This window comes from Salvelinus alpinus, chromosome 32 (genome assembly GCF_045679555.1).
Source record: "Salvelinus alpinus chromosome 32, SLU_Salpinus.1, whole genome shotgun sequence".
NCBI classification, from domain to species: Eukaryota; Metazoa; Chordata; class Actinopteri; order Salmoniformes; family Salmonidae; genus Salvelinus; species Salvelinus alpinus.
This window is the reverse complement of record NC_092117.1, coordinates 17,989,780-18,002,122: the sequence shown is the minus strand read 5'-3', so window position 1 is coordinate 18,002,122 and position 12,343 is coordinate 17,989,780. Positions and strand designations below refer to the sequence as shown.

Here is a 12,343-nt window from a genome sequence, read left to right as displayed (position 1 = left end):
TCCAACTTTTTAAACTGTTTTCCCAAGCGGCCCGGGGAGCCCACCTTGAGATTGTTGGGGTGGCCAGGCCTCCTGGTCCGAACAATGGTCCCGTTCTGGGCGAAGTAGACGTTCCCGTTGATGTTAGCGTGGCTGTTGATGTTAGACAAGCGGTTCCTCTGGGGTTCAGGAGCGCTGTCCTCTCCTGTGGAGCTGGTCTCATACTCCCTGTCCACCACCAGCTTGATCCGCTTCCTTCTCACTCCAGGCTGAGAATAAAAGATTCAAAGAAAGATGGAGAGAGAAAGATGAGGTTAATGCACAGATAAAATAGTATTTCCAAATATGCAAACATCATGCATTCAAACAGAACATAGATAAAAGTATGCCAATCAATGTACAAGTCATTTTAAAACTATGACAGTAACAGGATAGGAAACACACAACTCTGTAAACATGATCATAGCACTGCTACGTTATGGTCATCATACGGCTATAAGTAAAGAGACACAATGTGCAATTGGTTGAAGAAACATTTCTAACACAACCAAAAGGTGTGATGGAGAGAAAATACAAAGATGCCACAAAGAGTGGTTCAACACCATTGAAAAGAGAATTCAAACCGAAGATAGAACAACCCATTCCACTTCCATGCAAGAAGTATTTTCCAAGAAATAGAGAGAGGTAGAGAGAATTAAACACTCAAGGGGAAGCACACAGTATTCTCTTCACTCCCATGCGAGAGGCCACTCCAGCCAATCTTACTTCACAGCTAACCAACTCGTCCCTCAGAAGGCTGTGGCGTTCCCATCAGACTCTGAATCAGCATCGGATGTCTCCTCTGTGGCTCCCAACTGGGATCTACCAGCTGACCCCTGGCTACTGGCGTCAGATTTCTCAGATGGTGTAATGGCGTCCTCGTCCACCTCTGTGATAGGAGAGAGTCCTCCGAAGGTCTCCTCTGAGGCCTCTGTCAGGCTGTTGCTGGAGTCTGAACAGTAGGGAGTTCCAGCATAGAGACTATGGCTGGGCCCTTCTCCAGCAGACAATAAGCTGGACCTCCTGGACTCTGCTCCGTCACTCAGCTCTTCCACAGACTCTTTTCTCTCATCAGTGGTACCGCCTTCCTCCTCAGATTCTCCTTCGTCCTCCTCTTCACTCTCCTCATTGATGGTGTCCTGTGAACTGCAGGTCAGGATGGACTTGCGGCTGCCTCCAGTGGACCTGGAGCTGGTGGAGCTCCTCTCGCTGCCCGCCAGGGAGCTCTGGTCCGTCAGCTGGTTGTCCTCTGACTCGCTGACCTCTGATCCAGAGAGCTGGATCTGGCTGCCTCCGTGGTACACCGAGCTTCCCGACCCTGACTCCCCTTCACTGACCCCCTCACTTCCTGGCCTGGACATTTCTGAGCCTCCAGCACTTTGTGACGATCTTATGGAAGAACCAGGCTGGGAGGCAGCACTGCTTGAGCCGCTACTACTGCCACCAACACTACCACTGCCACCGACGCTACCACTGCCACCAACGCTACCACTGCCACCAACACTACCACTGCCACCGACGCTACCACTGCCACCAATGCTACCACTACCACCAATGCTACCACTACCACCAACGCTACCACTGCCACCAACGCTACCACTGCCACCAACGCTACTACTGCCACCAACGCTACTACTGCCACCAATGCTACTACTGCCACCAACGCTACCACTGCTACCAACGCTACTATCACTTCCACTGATGCCAGAGGCACTACTCCTCATGCTGCCTTGTGTCCCTCCACTGGACCTTTCAGTAGCAGTGCCAGATGATTTCTTGGAAGAATGGGCAGAGGAGCCACTTTCTTTGGACTCCCCAGTCCCCTCATCCTCTTCAGACACTTCCTCTGAATCTTTCTCAGTCCCAGATCCTTTCTCTGTACTGGATTCAGTTCCTGACTTTTCAGTTCCTGACTCTTTCTCTGTCCCTGACTCTTTCCCACTATCAGATTCTTTCTCAGAATCAGATTCTTTCTCAGAATCAGAACCTTTCTCTGAATCAGAACCTTTCTCTGAATCAGAACCTTTCTCTGACCCTGATTCCTTTTCTGTCCCAGATGTTTTCTCTGAGCCTGACTCTTTCTCTGAATCAGACTCTTTTTCTGTCCCCGATTCCATTTCAGTGACAGATTCCTTCTCGGTCTCGTCCCCCTCTGACTTTGATTTGCTCTCGTCATCAGAATCCTCTGGGTGCTCTTCTGGCTCCTCTTCTGAGTCCACAGTGCTTTCATTGGTATCATCTCGGTCCAGATCCACCTTCAGGTAATCTTTGTCCTCGGTGGAAAGCGCCACACTGCTTCTCTCTGAATCCTCATCAGAACCCTTCCCACTCCCACTGCCACTCCCACTCGCCTCCGGCTCGCTCTCCACCGTCACGCTGATAGACACCTTGGACTTCTTCTCTTCGTCACTGGTGGCAGCTTGCGAGGCGTCTTCATCCTTCTCGCTACCTGTGGCAGAGCTTCTACTAATGCTTCCCTGAGACTTCCTCCTTGCCTGCAGCCTGTTGCTCAGTTTGATGCGATTCATTACCTTGCCCAGCCGGCTCCTCGCGGTGGACTTGGTGTCTATCGGACCATCACCGGCAGGTCCCCCCGTCAGACTCTCCTGGCTGTCGATGCGGCGGGCCGACATCAGTTTGGCGTAGTCCTTGTCCTTCTTGGCGCCAAACATCTTGAACATCTTGGCTTTCTTCCAGGGGGATGGGCCTGGTTCTCCGGCTGGAACAGTCTGGTCTCCACTCTTACTGGACGCTAGGAGCTTGCTAAGCTTCATGACGGACTTCAGCCTCTTGGCAGCCGAGGAGGGTTCACGGGGTTCCTCGCCCTCCACTGGCTCTGCCTGCTCAATCTCATCCTCTGGTGGAAGGTCTCTAAATCCCACCCTCTTGCCTCCTCGACCAGTACCCCTTCCACGCCCTCTGCCTCGCCCCTGCCATAGTTACATCACTTGTGATTCAACAAGATTTTCAGCATCAACATAGTTCAGACAACATGATATAGTTGAAATTGGAACTCTGTTATTGCATTATTGTAGCTATATAGTGGGTAGTTATTATAAATTGTTGATCATATCAAAGTGTTGCTACATATAATAAAATAAGTACCTCAGACCCATGGGGGCTGTAGTAGTCATCCTCCATAATCAGCTCTCCATACTCATCATACATGGGAGAGATCAGCTTCCTGCGACTGCCATACTGAGGAAGGTCATTCCTGGGAGAGAAAACAAACATTTAGAGGCAAACGGGAAAAAGCTTAAAGGGCTGTTTCAACCATAATTTATTTGCCAGTATTGTGAAATCTTTTTCGAGAGGTGACAGTAACTAACAACCTCTGCCTACACCCCTAGGGACGTGAGCCACAAACACACACAACCCTCCAGTGTTATATAGCTGGTGCATGGGATATTTGAAGCACTCGCTCTAACAATACTACATTTGCACATGAGTTACATGTCTATAACACATTCTTAAATCAACAGTTCCCAAGTGCATGCATAAGAGAAGGGGTCAACACTAATCTTCTGCATAATTTAATCTGTACAAGACTAAACTGGGCGATGCACAATTAAAAGACCCATATCACAAACCGCATTAGCCCCACACTGAATCTCTAAATGAGGTGCGGTGTGGGGCCAACATCAATCAGCATCAATGTCAGAGCTGAAATTACGTGCCAATTGGTGGTACTATCTGCAACCCACTTGGCATGGGTGCCAGAAGCAAGCTGCATTACACCAGTGAATCTGTGTGAAACCTGAAGGAAGCAGGTAAATGGAAAACCTTTTGAACACGTGGGGTCGCTGGGTCACAGCTGAAGACCGCCAGAGCTAGTGATTGCTGGATTAAGAGCTTAACCCAGCTATTAAGTTGCTCTTTAAATAGAAATGGATCAAAGGCAGTCTGGGTTATCGTGATAGCAACCTCAGCAGCAGCAGCTTTAGGGACCTGCTGTCCCACAGAGTCTTCACAACACAATTACTTTAAGACTCAACGGAAGGGCTTCCTCATACAAATACACTAAGCATCAATTAGAATTTTCATGGATGATGAGAGGGTAAGTCACAGAGTCGACGAGGCCTACGTGATCATGCAATTAAAATATGTTACGTGGTCGATGATCCACTTCACACGGTTGACTAAGGTTTGATTCAAGTAGGGGTTTAGCTTGTCCTCCGTCTAGCTTAACTCCCCTGAGTGTTTTAAAGAACCCCTCACTGAACACGAGAGTCCAATGCACAACATTTGGTCAGCATCTGTTCGTATCGCTGTAAGTTCCATCGTTTTCCTCTGGACCATATGGCCGATTTGCAGTGTACCACGCAAGCCAAAGTACGCTCCCCTCTTCTCTACTGGAGGAGACCATTACAAAGCTCTCAGGTGCCACGCTCCGCTCAAGGCTGGGCAATTGATCATATTTGGTGGGAGTGGGATGATCTGCATAACTGGAAGGGGTTTTATGCACTATGTTACACTTAAAGGGATAGTTCTGGATTTTGGCAATGAGGCCCTTTATCTACTTCCCCAGAGTCAGATGAACTAATGGATACCATTTGTATGTCTTTGCATCCAATATGAAGGAAGTTAGAGGTAGGATCTCGCAGGATGTGTGTGTGTGTGTGTGTGTGTGTGTGTGTGTGTGTGTGTGTGTGTGTGTGTGTGTGTGTGTGTGTGTGTGTGTGTGTGTGTGTGTGTGTGTGTGTGTGTGTGTGTGTGTGTGTGTGTGTGTGTGTGTGTGTGTGTGTGTGTGTGTGTGTCAGGGGCTTGTGAAATGTAAGTTCATGATACATTTGTAAACTAGTCTTAATGGCATTACTTTCAGCAATTAACCAGTGGAGATCAATTCAATTCCCTGGATCAGAGCGAAACTGATGAGATATGGGAGGGACAGCGGGGATTGGACTCACCCCTGGTCATAATTATAGTATTCGTCCCTGTAGTAGTCTTGGCCTGGGTCGATGCCTGACTCCATGGAGAGCTCCTGAATTTCAGGAGAAGCACATTGAGATACATCAATAGAGAGAAAAAATTAGAAACCATAGCTAGAAACACAGCACAGCACAGTACAGAACAGCGTGCGCATAGCAGAACTATCCTGGAGCTTTGACAGAAGCAGTAAGGTTTCTACCTCAGGTCTCAGCAGAGATGGCCTCAGCAGTTGCTGTTGCTGCCATAGATTAGTTGGAGAGGGAGGGATAAGGAGAAACAGAGACAGAGTGTCCAGTTCACAGCTGATATTTAACTACAGATACAGCAGGATAAAGAATGAAAGCTTTTTAAGGCCATAGAGAGAGGAGAGTGAAGTTGGAAGAGGGTAGCGCACAAAGGTTTGAGGAGGAGATGAAGAGGTGACGGAGAATAGAGAGAAAATGAAAGACAGGATGAACAGAGTAGCCAGTCACAAGTAAATAGACAAAAGGTATAGTTGAAAAAAAGATGATAGAAAAGTTGAGAGACAGAAGAAGCCAGAAGAGAGATATGTCAGATAAAGCACACTCACAGCTGCTATCAAACAAGATTGAAAATGAAGGGAGCATGCATGACACTTCTGATGCTGGGCAGGATTTGTAGGACTCAAAAGTTGTCAAACATTGTATCAGTTAATCATTGGCTAAGCTCCTAGTAGTACTTCCATGCACCAGTAGAGAAAGAAAATGGCCCTAATGCTCATCTGTCACTTGACAGCAGACAGATTTGAAATTACTGCACCAGCAGTTTTCAAACCAAATGTAAACTGTGATGCTAATGTTAAAGTAATAAGACAACTATCTCTATGACCCCGTCTAAATCTCATTCAGTGTTTTCCATCAGGTGAGCGGTAGATAAGAATGATGGTGAATAAAGCTCCCTTGAGCATGGAAAAATTGACTTGGCACACAATGCATAACATAAAAATACATCACAATAAAAATGCCTACCTTTCTTCCGTATCCTCGCCTGTAGGTCATGGAAAAAAGGAGGAAAGAAATAGTGCAAATAATGAGTACAACATCACAATTCTAAGTGCATTGATATAAAAGCATATATTCTGCTGACCAGTTAAGTGATTTCAATGTTACTTACTGTGCAATTTCCTGTGTCAAGCCAATGGTTACATTTTCATTTAAAAAATAATGCATACAGAAACATTTTTGTTATCTATTTGTTATGTTCTTTCTTCCATTATAACAATGATTGGCAGATAAAATGAAAAGTTGGATCCATAAAAAGGTGGGGGAGAAAGAAATAGGAAATAACAACAAACCCTACACTTAAGTTGACATATCTAAGCAATTACCTTTCCAATAGAAACTGGGAAAATCACTTTATGGCACACTATTGTCTCTCGAAAGCATTTGTTAGTAACATATAAATGTATGTAAAAAAAAAAAAAAGGATTTGTTATTGTAAAAAGTTCAAACATCCTTTGACTGTGGTTAGCTTTGTGGTTGTCACACCATATAACTCATATCAGATTAATTTAGACCAGGATTCAATCATTAGCGCGGTAACCTGCATTAGCCGACAAAGCTTTTTCATAGCTTTTTATTTATTTTGTTTTTCGGCAGTGTCGGAGGTGTAGGCTAACTGCGTTAGTGCTGTCAAATCCACAAGCGGCTCCTGGTGTTTCCTATCGCGGACATTGCCATTGGATGCACAGAGTCACATTAGTAGAAATCCCATGCAGCTGCATTACGAATTTGAAGACTGGAATGTGTGATGTTATCTACACCTCGATTAGGCTAATATAGATCCCTATTATTTCCTTGAATGATTTTACATTTGAGTGCCATTATATTTCTATAATGGCACTCTATTTCTAGATACACTTGCTTGTTCTGAACTTCTAACGTGGGTGGATATAAGGATGTGGTTTCGTGGTAAAGACTATGAGCACAGCCGCCTACCAATTAGACAGCTCAAATGCAGTTACACCTCCTACACTGCCTAAACAAAAGCAATACAAATCCGTGTTTGTCGGCTAATGCGGGTTATGCTGAGCTGATTGAATCCTGGCCTAATTGTCAAGAATTAGAGCGGCTGGATTGGAAAGCAGTATTGCACCCTTTTTTGAAAGCATTCTTGATGATTTACTCAAATGCACCTCACACTAGCCAACAGTTAACAAAGCATCACAGAGATTTCCCCCAGAAAAAACAGAACTGTCCCAGACACACAGCATATCCAAAATATGCATACGGGGAGGTGTGCATATAAAAAGTTGATGATCCCTGCCGTACGACCACACCTCCCCGTATGGGACTGGCTAGGTGGGAGTAGGGCTGATGAATGGCTTGTTGGGCTGGTGAAGTCTTTAGGAAACACCAAAACAAATGGCCCATAGGACAGATACTGTAGGCAGGGAGGACTAGGGCGGGTGCACATCGAGAGATGTCCACTTCATATAACTAATGGACAGTTAAATACTCATGTATCCAGATGTAACCAAGAGGAGGGAGTTTCTTCCTATCTTAGAGGCCATTCATTCACTGGGAGCTAATGGTTTATGATGCAGAGAGGTAAAGGATCGTTTTAGGATGCAGACATTTCCCCTGTGATATACTATATTTGACCATACCCAGACATAATGATGAGTTAGACCACACACACATGTTTAAATGATTATGTTTAAATGATTGAGTTTTCTCAACTAATAATAATTTTGAGGAAGGTGATGTGATACAGTTAAAAAGCCAAGTGTGTGGTGGTAGTGAACAGACGCTCCTCATTACGTTTATCAAGGCACACGATGAAAAATTAAGAAAATAAATTGTTAAACCGAAGAGGAATAGACACAATAATTGCCATCAAAGGAACAAAAAAATTCAAATAATCTCATCTGTTAGAAATGACAGATGTTAGGGCCGAAGAAAAAGAGCACCTGAACCAGAAAATACACTGAACAAAAATATAAACGCAACATGTGAAGTGTTGGTCCTATGTTTCATGAGCTGAAATAAAAGATCCCAGAACTGTTACATACTGGTGGGGTTATGGTATGGGCAGGCATTAGCTATGGACAACACACACAATTGCATTTTATCAATGGCAATTTGAATGCACAGAAATACCGTGACGAGATCCTGAGGCCCATTGTGAGGCACATTTCTTTTAAGGTATCTGTGACCAACAGATGCATATCTGTATTCCCAGTCATGCGAAATCTATAGATTAGGACCTAATTCATTTATTTAAATTGACTGATTCCTCAAATGAACCGTAACTCGATAAAATCTTTGAAATTGTTGTACATTGCGTTTCTATTTGTTGTTCAGTATAGTATGTGAGTTGTGGGCCTTTCGATAGAGGAGATTACCCCATGTGGTGAACACAGAATACACAATTAGTCTAAATTTGATCTGCTCTGGAACAACAGGGGAATGTCTGATTAAACAAATTGAACTGCTCTTGAAAGGAGACGAGAGAGGAGGGACGAGAGACAAACATGGAGTGGCACAGGGAGAAAAGACAGAGAAAGGAAGAGCTACAGGAGCCTTGAGAAGTTTGATGCTAATCTGTCAGTCACATGAAAATGATAAGGGATAAATGAAAGGAATAACAAGAAGGGGTTAGGTCGAGAAATGAAGCGAGAAAGAACGAAAGAGAGATAATTTTAAAAAAGAGGGCAAGAAAGAGTGTTAGACAGAAGAAAGAAGAGAGAGTGTGTGATGGAGTTAAGAGGAAAGGGTGACAGGTCAGAACAGCAGCGCCAGTGGTTGAGGGATTGATTGCTTGACTAATTAGCCGCTTTCAGGGAGCCGTCAGACAGCAACAGCTACTAGTTTATCATGCTGTGAGGATCTGTATAGACCATCCACAACATCATCATCAGCCTACTGATGAGCCCACAGCTTCAACTACCACTTCCCAACGTCAAACATCTAGAGAAACATCTGAACTGTAACACTCTATTCCTTCAGAGCACTTTGGAAATTCAAATGCAATGTTGTTCCGGAAATGTAAAATTTTTCTGCAAATCATGAACAAATAGAATGCTCTTGCATTGTTTTGAAATTAGTAAATTAGACCGCATCATTAACCCAGGATGTTGTCTTGTATAGATTGTATGGATATTCTGATCGAATGCACTGTCCTCTGTGAAGAATAAGGGCTCTCCATTCACCAGGGTACTCGTGGGGAATTCAAGTCCATTAGGCTCTGTCACGTTCCTGACCTGTTTTCTGTTGTTTTGTATGTGTGTGATGGTCAGGGCGTGAGTTTGGGTGGGCATTCTATGTTGTCTGTTTCTATGTTGGTTTTGGGTTGCCTGGTATGGCTCTTAATTAGAGGCAGGTGTTTTGCGTTTTCCTCTAATTGAGAGTCATATTAAGGTAGGTTGTTCTCACTGGTTGTTTGTGGGTGATTGTCGCTGTGTCTGTGTTTGTTGCACCACACGGTACTGTCTCGTCTCGGTCGTTCCTGTTCATGTGTTCTTCGTTTCATGTAAGTTCGTAGTTTAGGTCTGTCTACGTCGTGTTTGTTATTTTGTAATTTCCAAGTGTTTTCGTATTTCGTCTTCGTGTTTCAATAAATATCATTTATGTCTAATTACCTCGCTGCATATTGGTCCACCGATCCTTCTCTCCTCTCCTCTTCCGAGGAAGAGGAGGACGACACCCGTAACAGAATCACCCACCAACAAAGGATCAAGCAGCGGGGAGGAGCACAGCGACAGCTGCAGCAGAAATCCCAGGACTCCTGGACTTGGGAGGAGATCCTGGACGGCAAAGGACCCTGGACTCAGCCAGGGGAATATCGCCGTCCCAAGGCGGAGCTGGAGGCAGCGAAGGCAGAGAGGCGCTGGTATGAGGAGGCAGCGCGGCGACGCGGTTGGGAGCCCGAGAGTCAGACCCAAAAATTTCTTGGGGGGGGGGCACACGAGGGGAGTGGCAAAGCCGGGTAGGATACCTGAGCCAACTCCCCGTGCTTACCGTGGAGTGAGAGGGCGTCGTACTGGTCAGACACCGTGTTATGCGGTGGAGCGCACAGTGTCCCCAGTACGCGTGCTTGCTCTGTCACGTTCCTGACCTGTTTTCTGTTGTTTTGTATGTGTGTGATGGTCAGGGCGTGAGTTTGGGTGGGCATTCTATGTTGTCTGTTTCTATGTTGGTTTTGGGTTGCCTGGTATGGCTCTTAATTAGAGGCAGGTGTTTTGCGTTTTCCTCTAATTGAGAGTCATATTAAGGTAGGTTGTTCTCACTGGTTGTTTGTGGGTGATTGTCGCTGTGTCTGTGTTTGTTGCACCACACGGTACTGTCTCGTCTCGGTCGTTCCTGTTCATGTGTTCTTCGTTTCATGTAAGTTCGTAGTTTAGGTCTGTCTACGTCGTGTTTGTTATTTTGTAATTTCCAAGTGTTTTCGTATTTCGTCTTCGTGTTTCAATAAATATCATTTATGTCTAATTACCTCGCTGCATATTGGTCCACCGATCCTTCTCTCCTCTCCTCTTCCGAGGAAGAGGAGGACGACACCCGTAACAGGCTCACAATGTGAGAGTGGGCTTAGAATAAGTTTATTTGTATGGATGAGTCATCCAGGCTCTATGCACATACTCACATCCCACTGGGCACACACGGGTTGAATCAACATTGTTTCCACGTCATTTCTATGAAATAGAATAGACGTTGAATTGACATTCGTGCCCAGTGAGATAGATCTAGATTCAATCCCTATGTGCTCCCTTCCGTATCCCATCTCTTCGCCTAATTAGCCTCTTCACCTATCTCTATTTCTAATCTGTCTGTCAAAAACATTGAAAATAATAGACTCTCCATCTTCCGGAATTGGATGGGAGTACAACATACAAGGAGCAAGTTTTATGCAGGGTCAGTTCAACATAATTCTCAAGCCTTGAACACTTTAATGGAATCTGTGTGGTAGAACAGGGGGTGAAGATAGAGGATGGTTGGTGACATAGAAAAGGCCAAAGGGTTCTGAACTTAGGAACATGACAATATATATATATTTTTTAAATCCTCAGTTTAAGAGGTTCTGAAAACCTATGGGATCTAAGGGCCCACTTGCTGTTAGTTGTGATGACATTATAAAAGTTTGTTAGGGGAAGAAACTATGTTGTTGATGACAACACGTACAATAACATCAGACAGAAAATATCCAATACAACACAGCATGATCATGACATGAGACATAAAGATGTAGAAAGAAAGAAAATGAATTAGGAAATAGAGCTAAGGAGGCGAGAAGTCAGCCAGTCAGAAGGTGGTGGATTGGGATGGAAAGTGATTGCTTAGTTCCTCAATCACAGAGTCTGTATTTGACTGGTTTGATTGGCTCGGCTCCTGGACCTCTGAGGTCACATTGTTAGTGCTTGGTTGGCTTGTTTCCAGAACAGAGGAGTTAGTGTTTGTGGTTGAGTTTGTTTGGACCACAGGTTCCGTGCTGGTCAGGTTTGGCTGGTTTGGTTCCTCACGGGACCCAGATCTGTTTGGTCTCCGAATTCCTTCTGGTTCCTCGGTTGCTTGGGGTTTCTTGCCGAATCGCGCCACCTTGCGATTCTTGTCTACTTGACTGTAGAGGTTGGCAACAGACTTCTCGATGTCAGCGAGGTTCTGGAGGTTTTTCAGAATCCCCTTTAGCTCCTTCCTCTTCACACCGTCCTCAGGTTGGGGGGGAGGTGGAGGGGGATGGGCCCGGGAGGAGATAGGGCGGAGCGAGGACAACGGCGGCAGGGAGGTTGGGACAAACTGGACAGTGTGGCGGGGTCGCTCGAAAGTGGGGGAGAAAGGGGGTGGGAGGGGTGGGGGTGGTGGCGGAGGAGCACGATTCCGAACAGGAGGGGGAGATGGAGGGAAAGAGGGTGGGGGAGAATGATCAGGCTCAATGAAGTGAGGATTGAAGGGTGCAGGGGGAGGCGATGAGGAGGGAGGAGGAGGAGGAGGAGATGAGGCAGGAGGAGGAGGAGGACCAGAACGAGGCGTTTGAGAAGGAGGAGGCGGTGGAGGAGAATGAGGAGAAGGAGGTGGAGGAGAATGAGAAGAAGGAGGTGGAGGTGGCGGATTCTCAGGCGGGTCAGGGATGATCTCCACAGTGATCTCGCAGGGCTCTGCAGTGATGTAGCTGGAGACGCTGGAGCTGAATTTCCCGAGGACAGGCAGGGTGGGCCTCTGGGCCAGGGGCGGAGAGCCTTCACCCTGGGTGATGATGATGCGGGGAGGCACATCCTTCCCTATGGACAGGGGGCTGTAGGGGCTGTCCATGATGGAGAACAGGGTCTCTGCGCTCAGCTCCAGCATGTCAATGTTGTCTTGGTTCCGCAGTAGTGGAGGGGAGGTCAGGGAGCCCCTGGAGTCACGCCCTCCCCTGGGGGTCCTCTCCTGCATGGCCT

At 46.0% G+C, this 12,343-nt stretch overlaps 1 protein-coding gene across 1 annotated transcript in view; it reads right to left on the bottom strand.

The window, feature by feature from the left end:
- Positions 1–273: 273 nt before the first annotated feature.
- LOC139562344 (protocadherin-15-like) overlaps positions 274–12,343 on the bottom strand; it is a 289,491-nt gene continuing 277,421 nt past the window's right edge. Inside the window, exons 34-38 of the mRNA XM_071380009.1 lie at positions 5,937–5,955; positions 5,147–5,185; positions 4,926–4,999; positions 3,124–3,232; positions 274–2,948 (exon numbers count right to left, since the gene is read on the bottom strand). Coding sequence (XP_071236110.1) covers positions 768–2,948; positions 3,124–3,232; positions 4,926–4,999; positions 5,147–5,185; positions 5,937–5,955 — 2,422 coding nt within the window. The 3' untranslated portion in view covers positions 274–767. The remainder of the gene's footprint in view (positions 2,949–3,123; positions 3,233–4,925; positions 5,000–5,146; positions 5,186–5,936; positions 5,956–12,343) is intronic.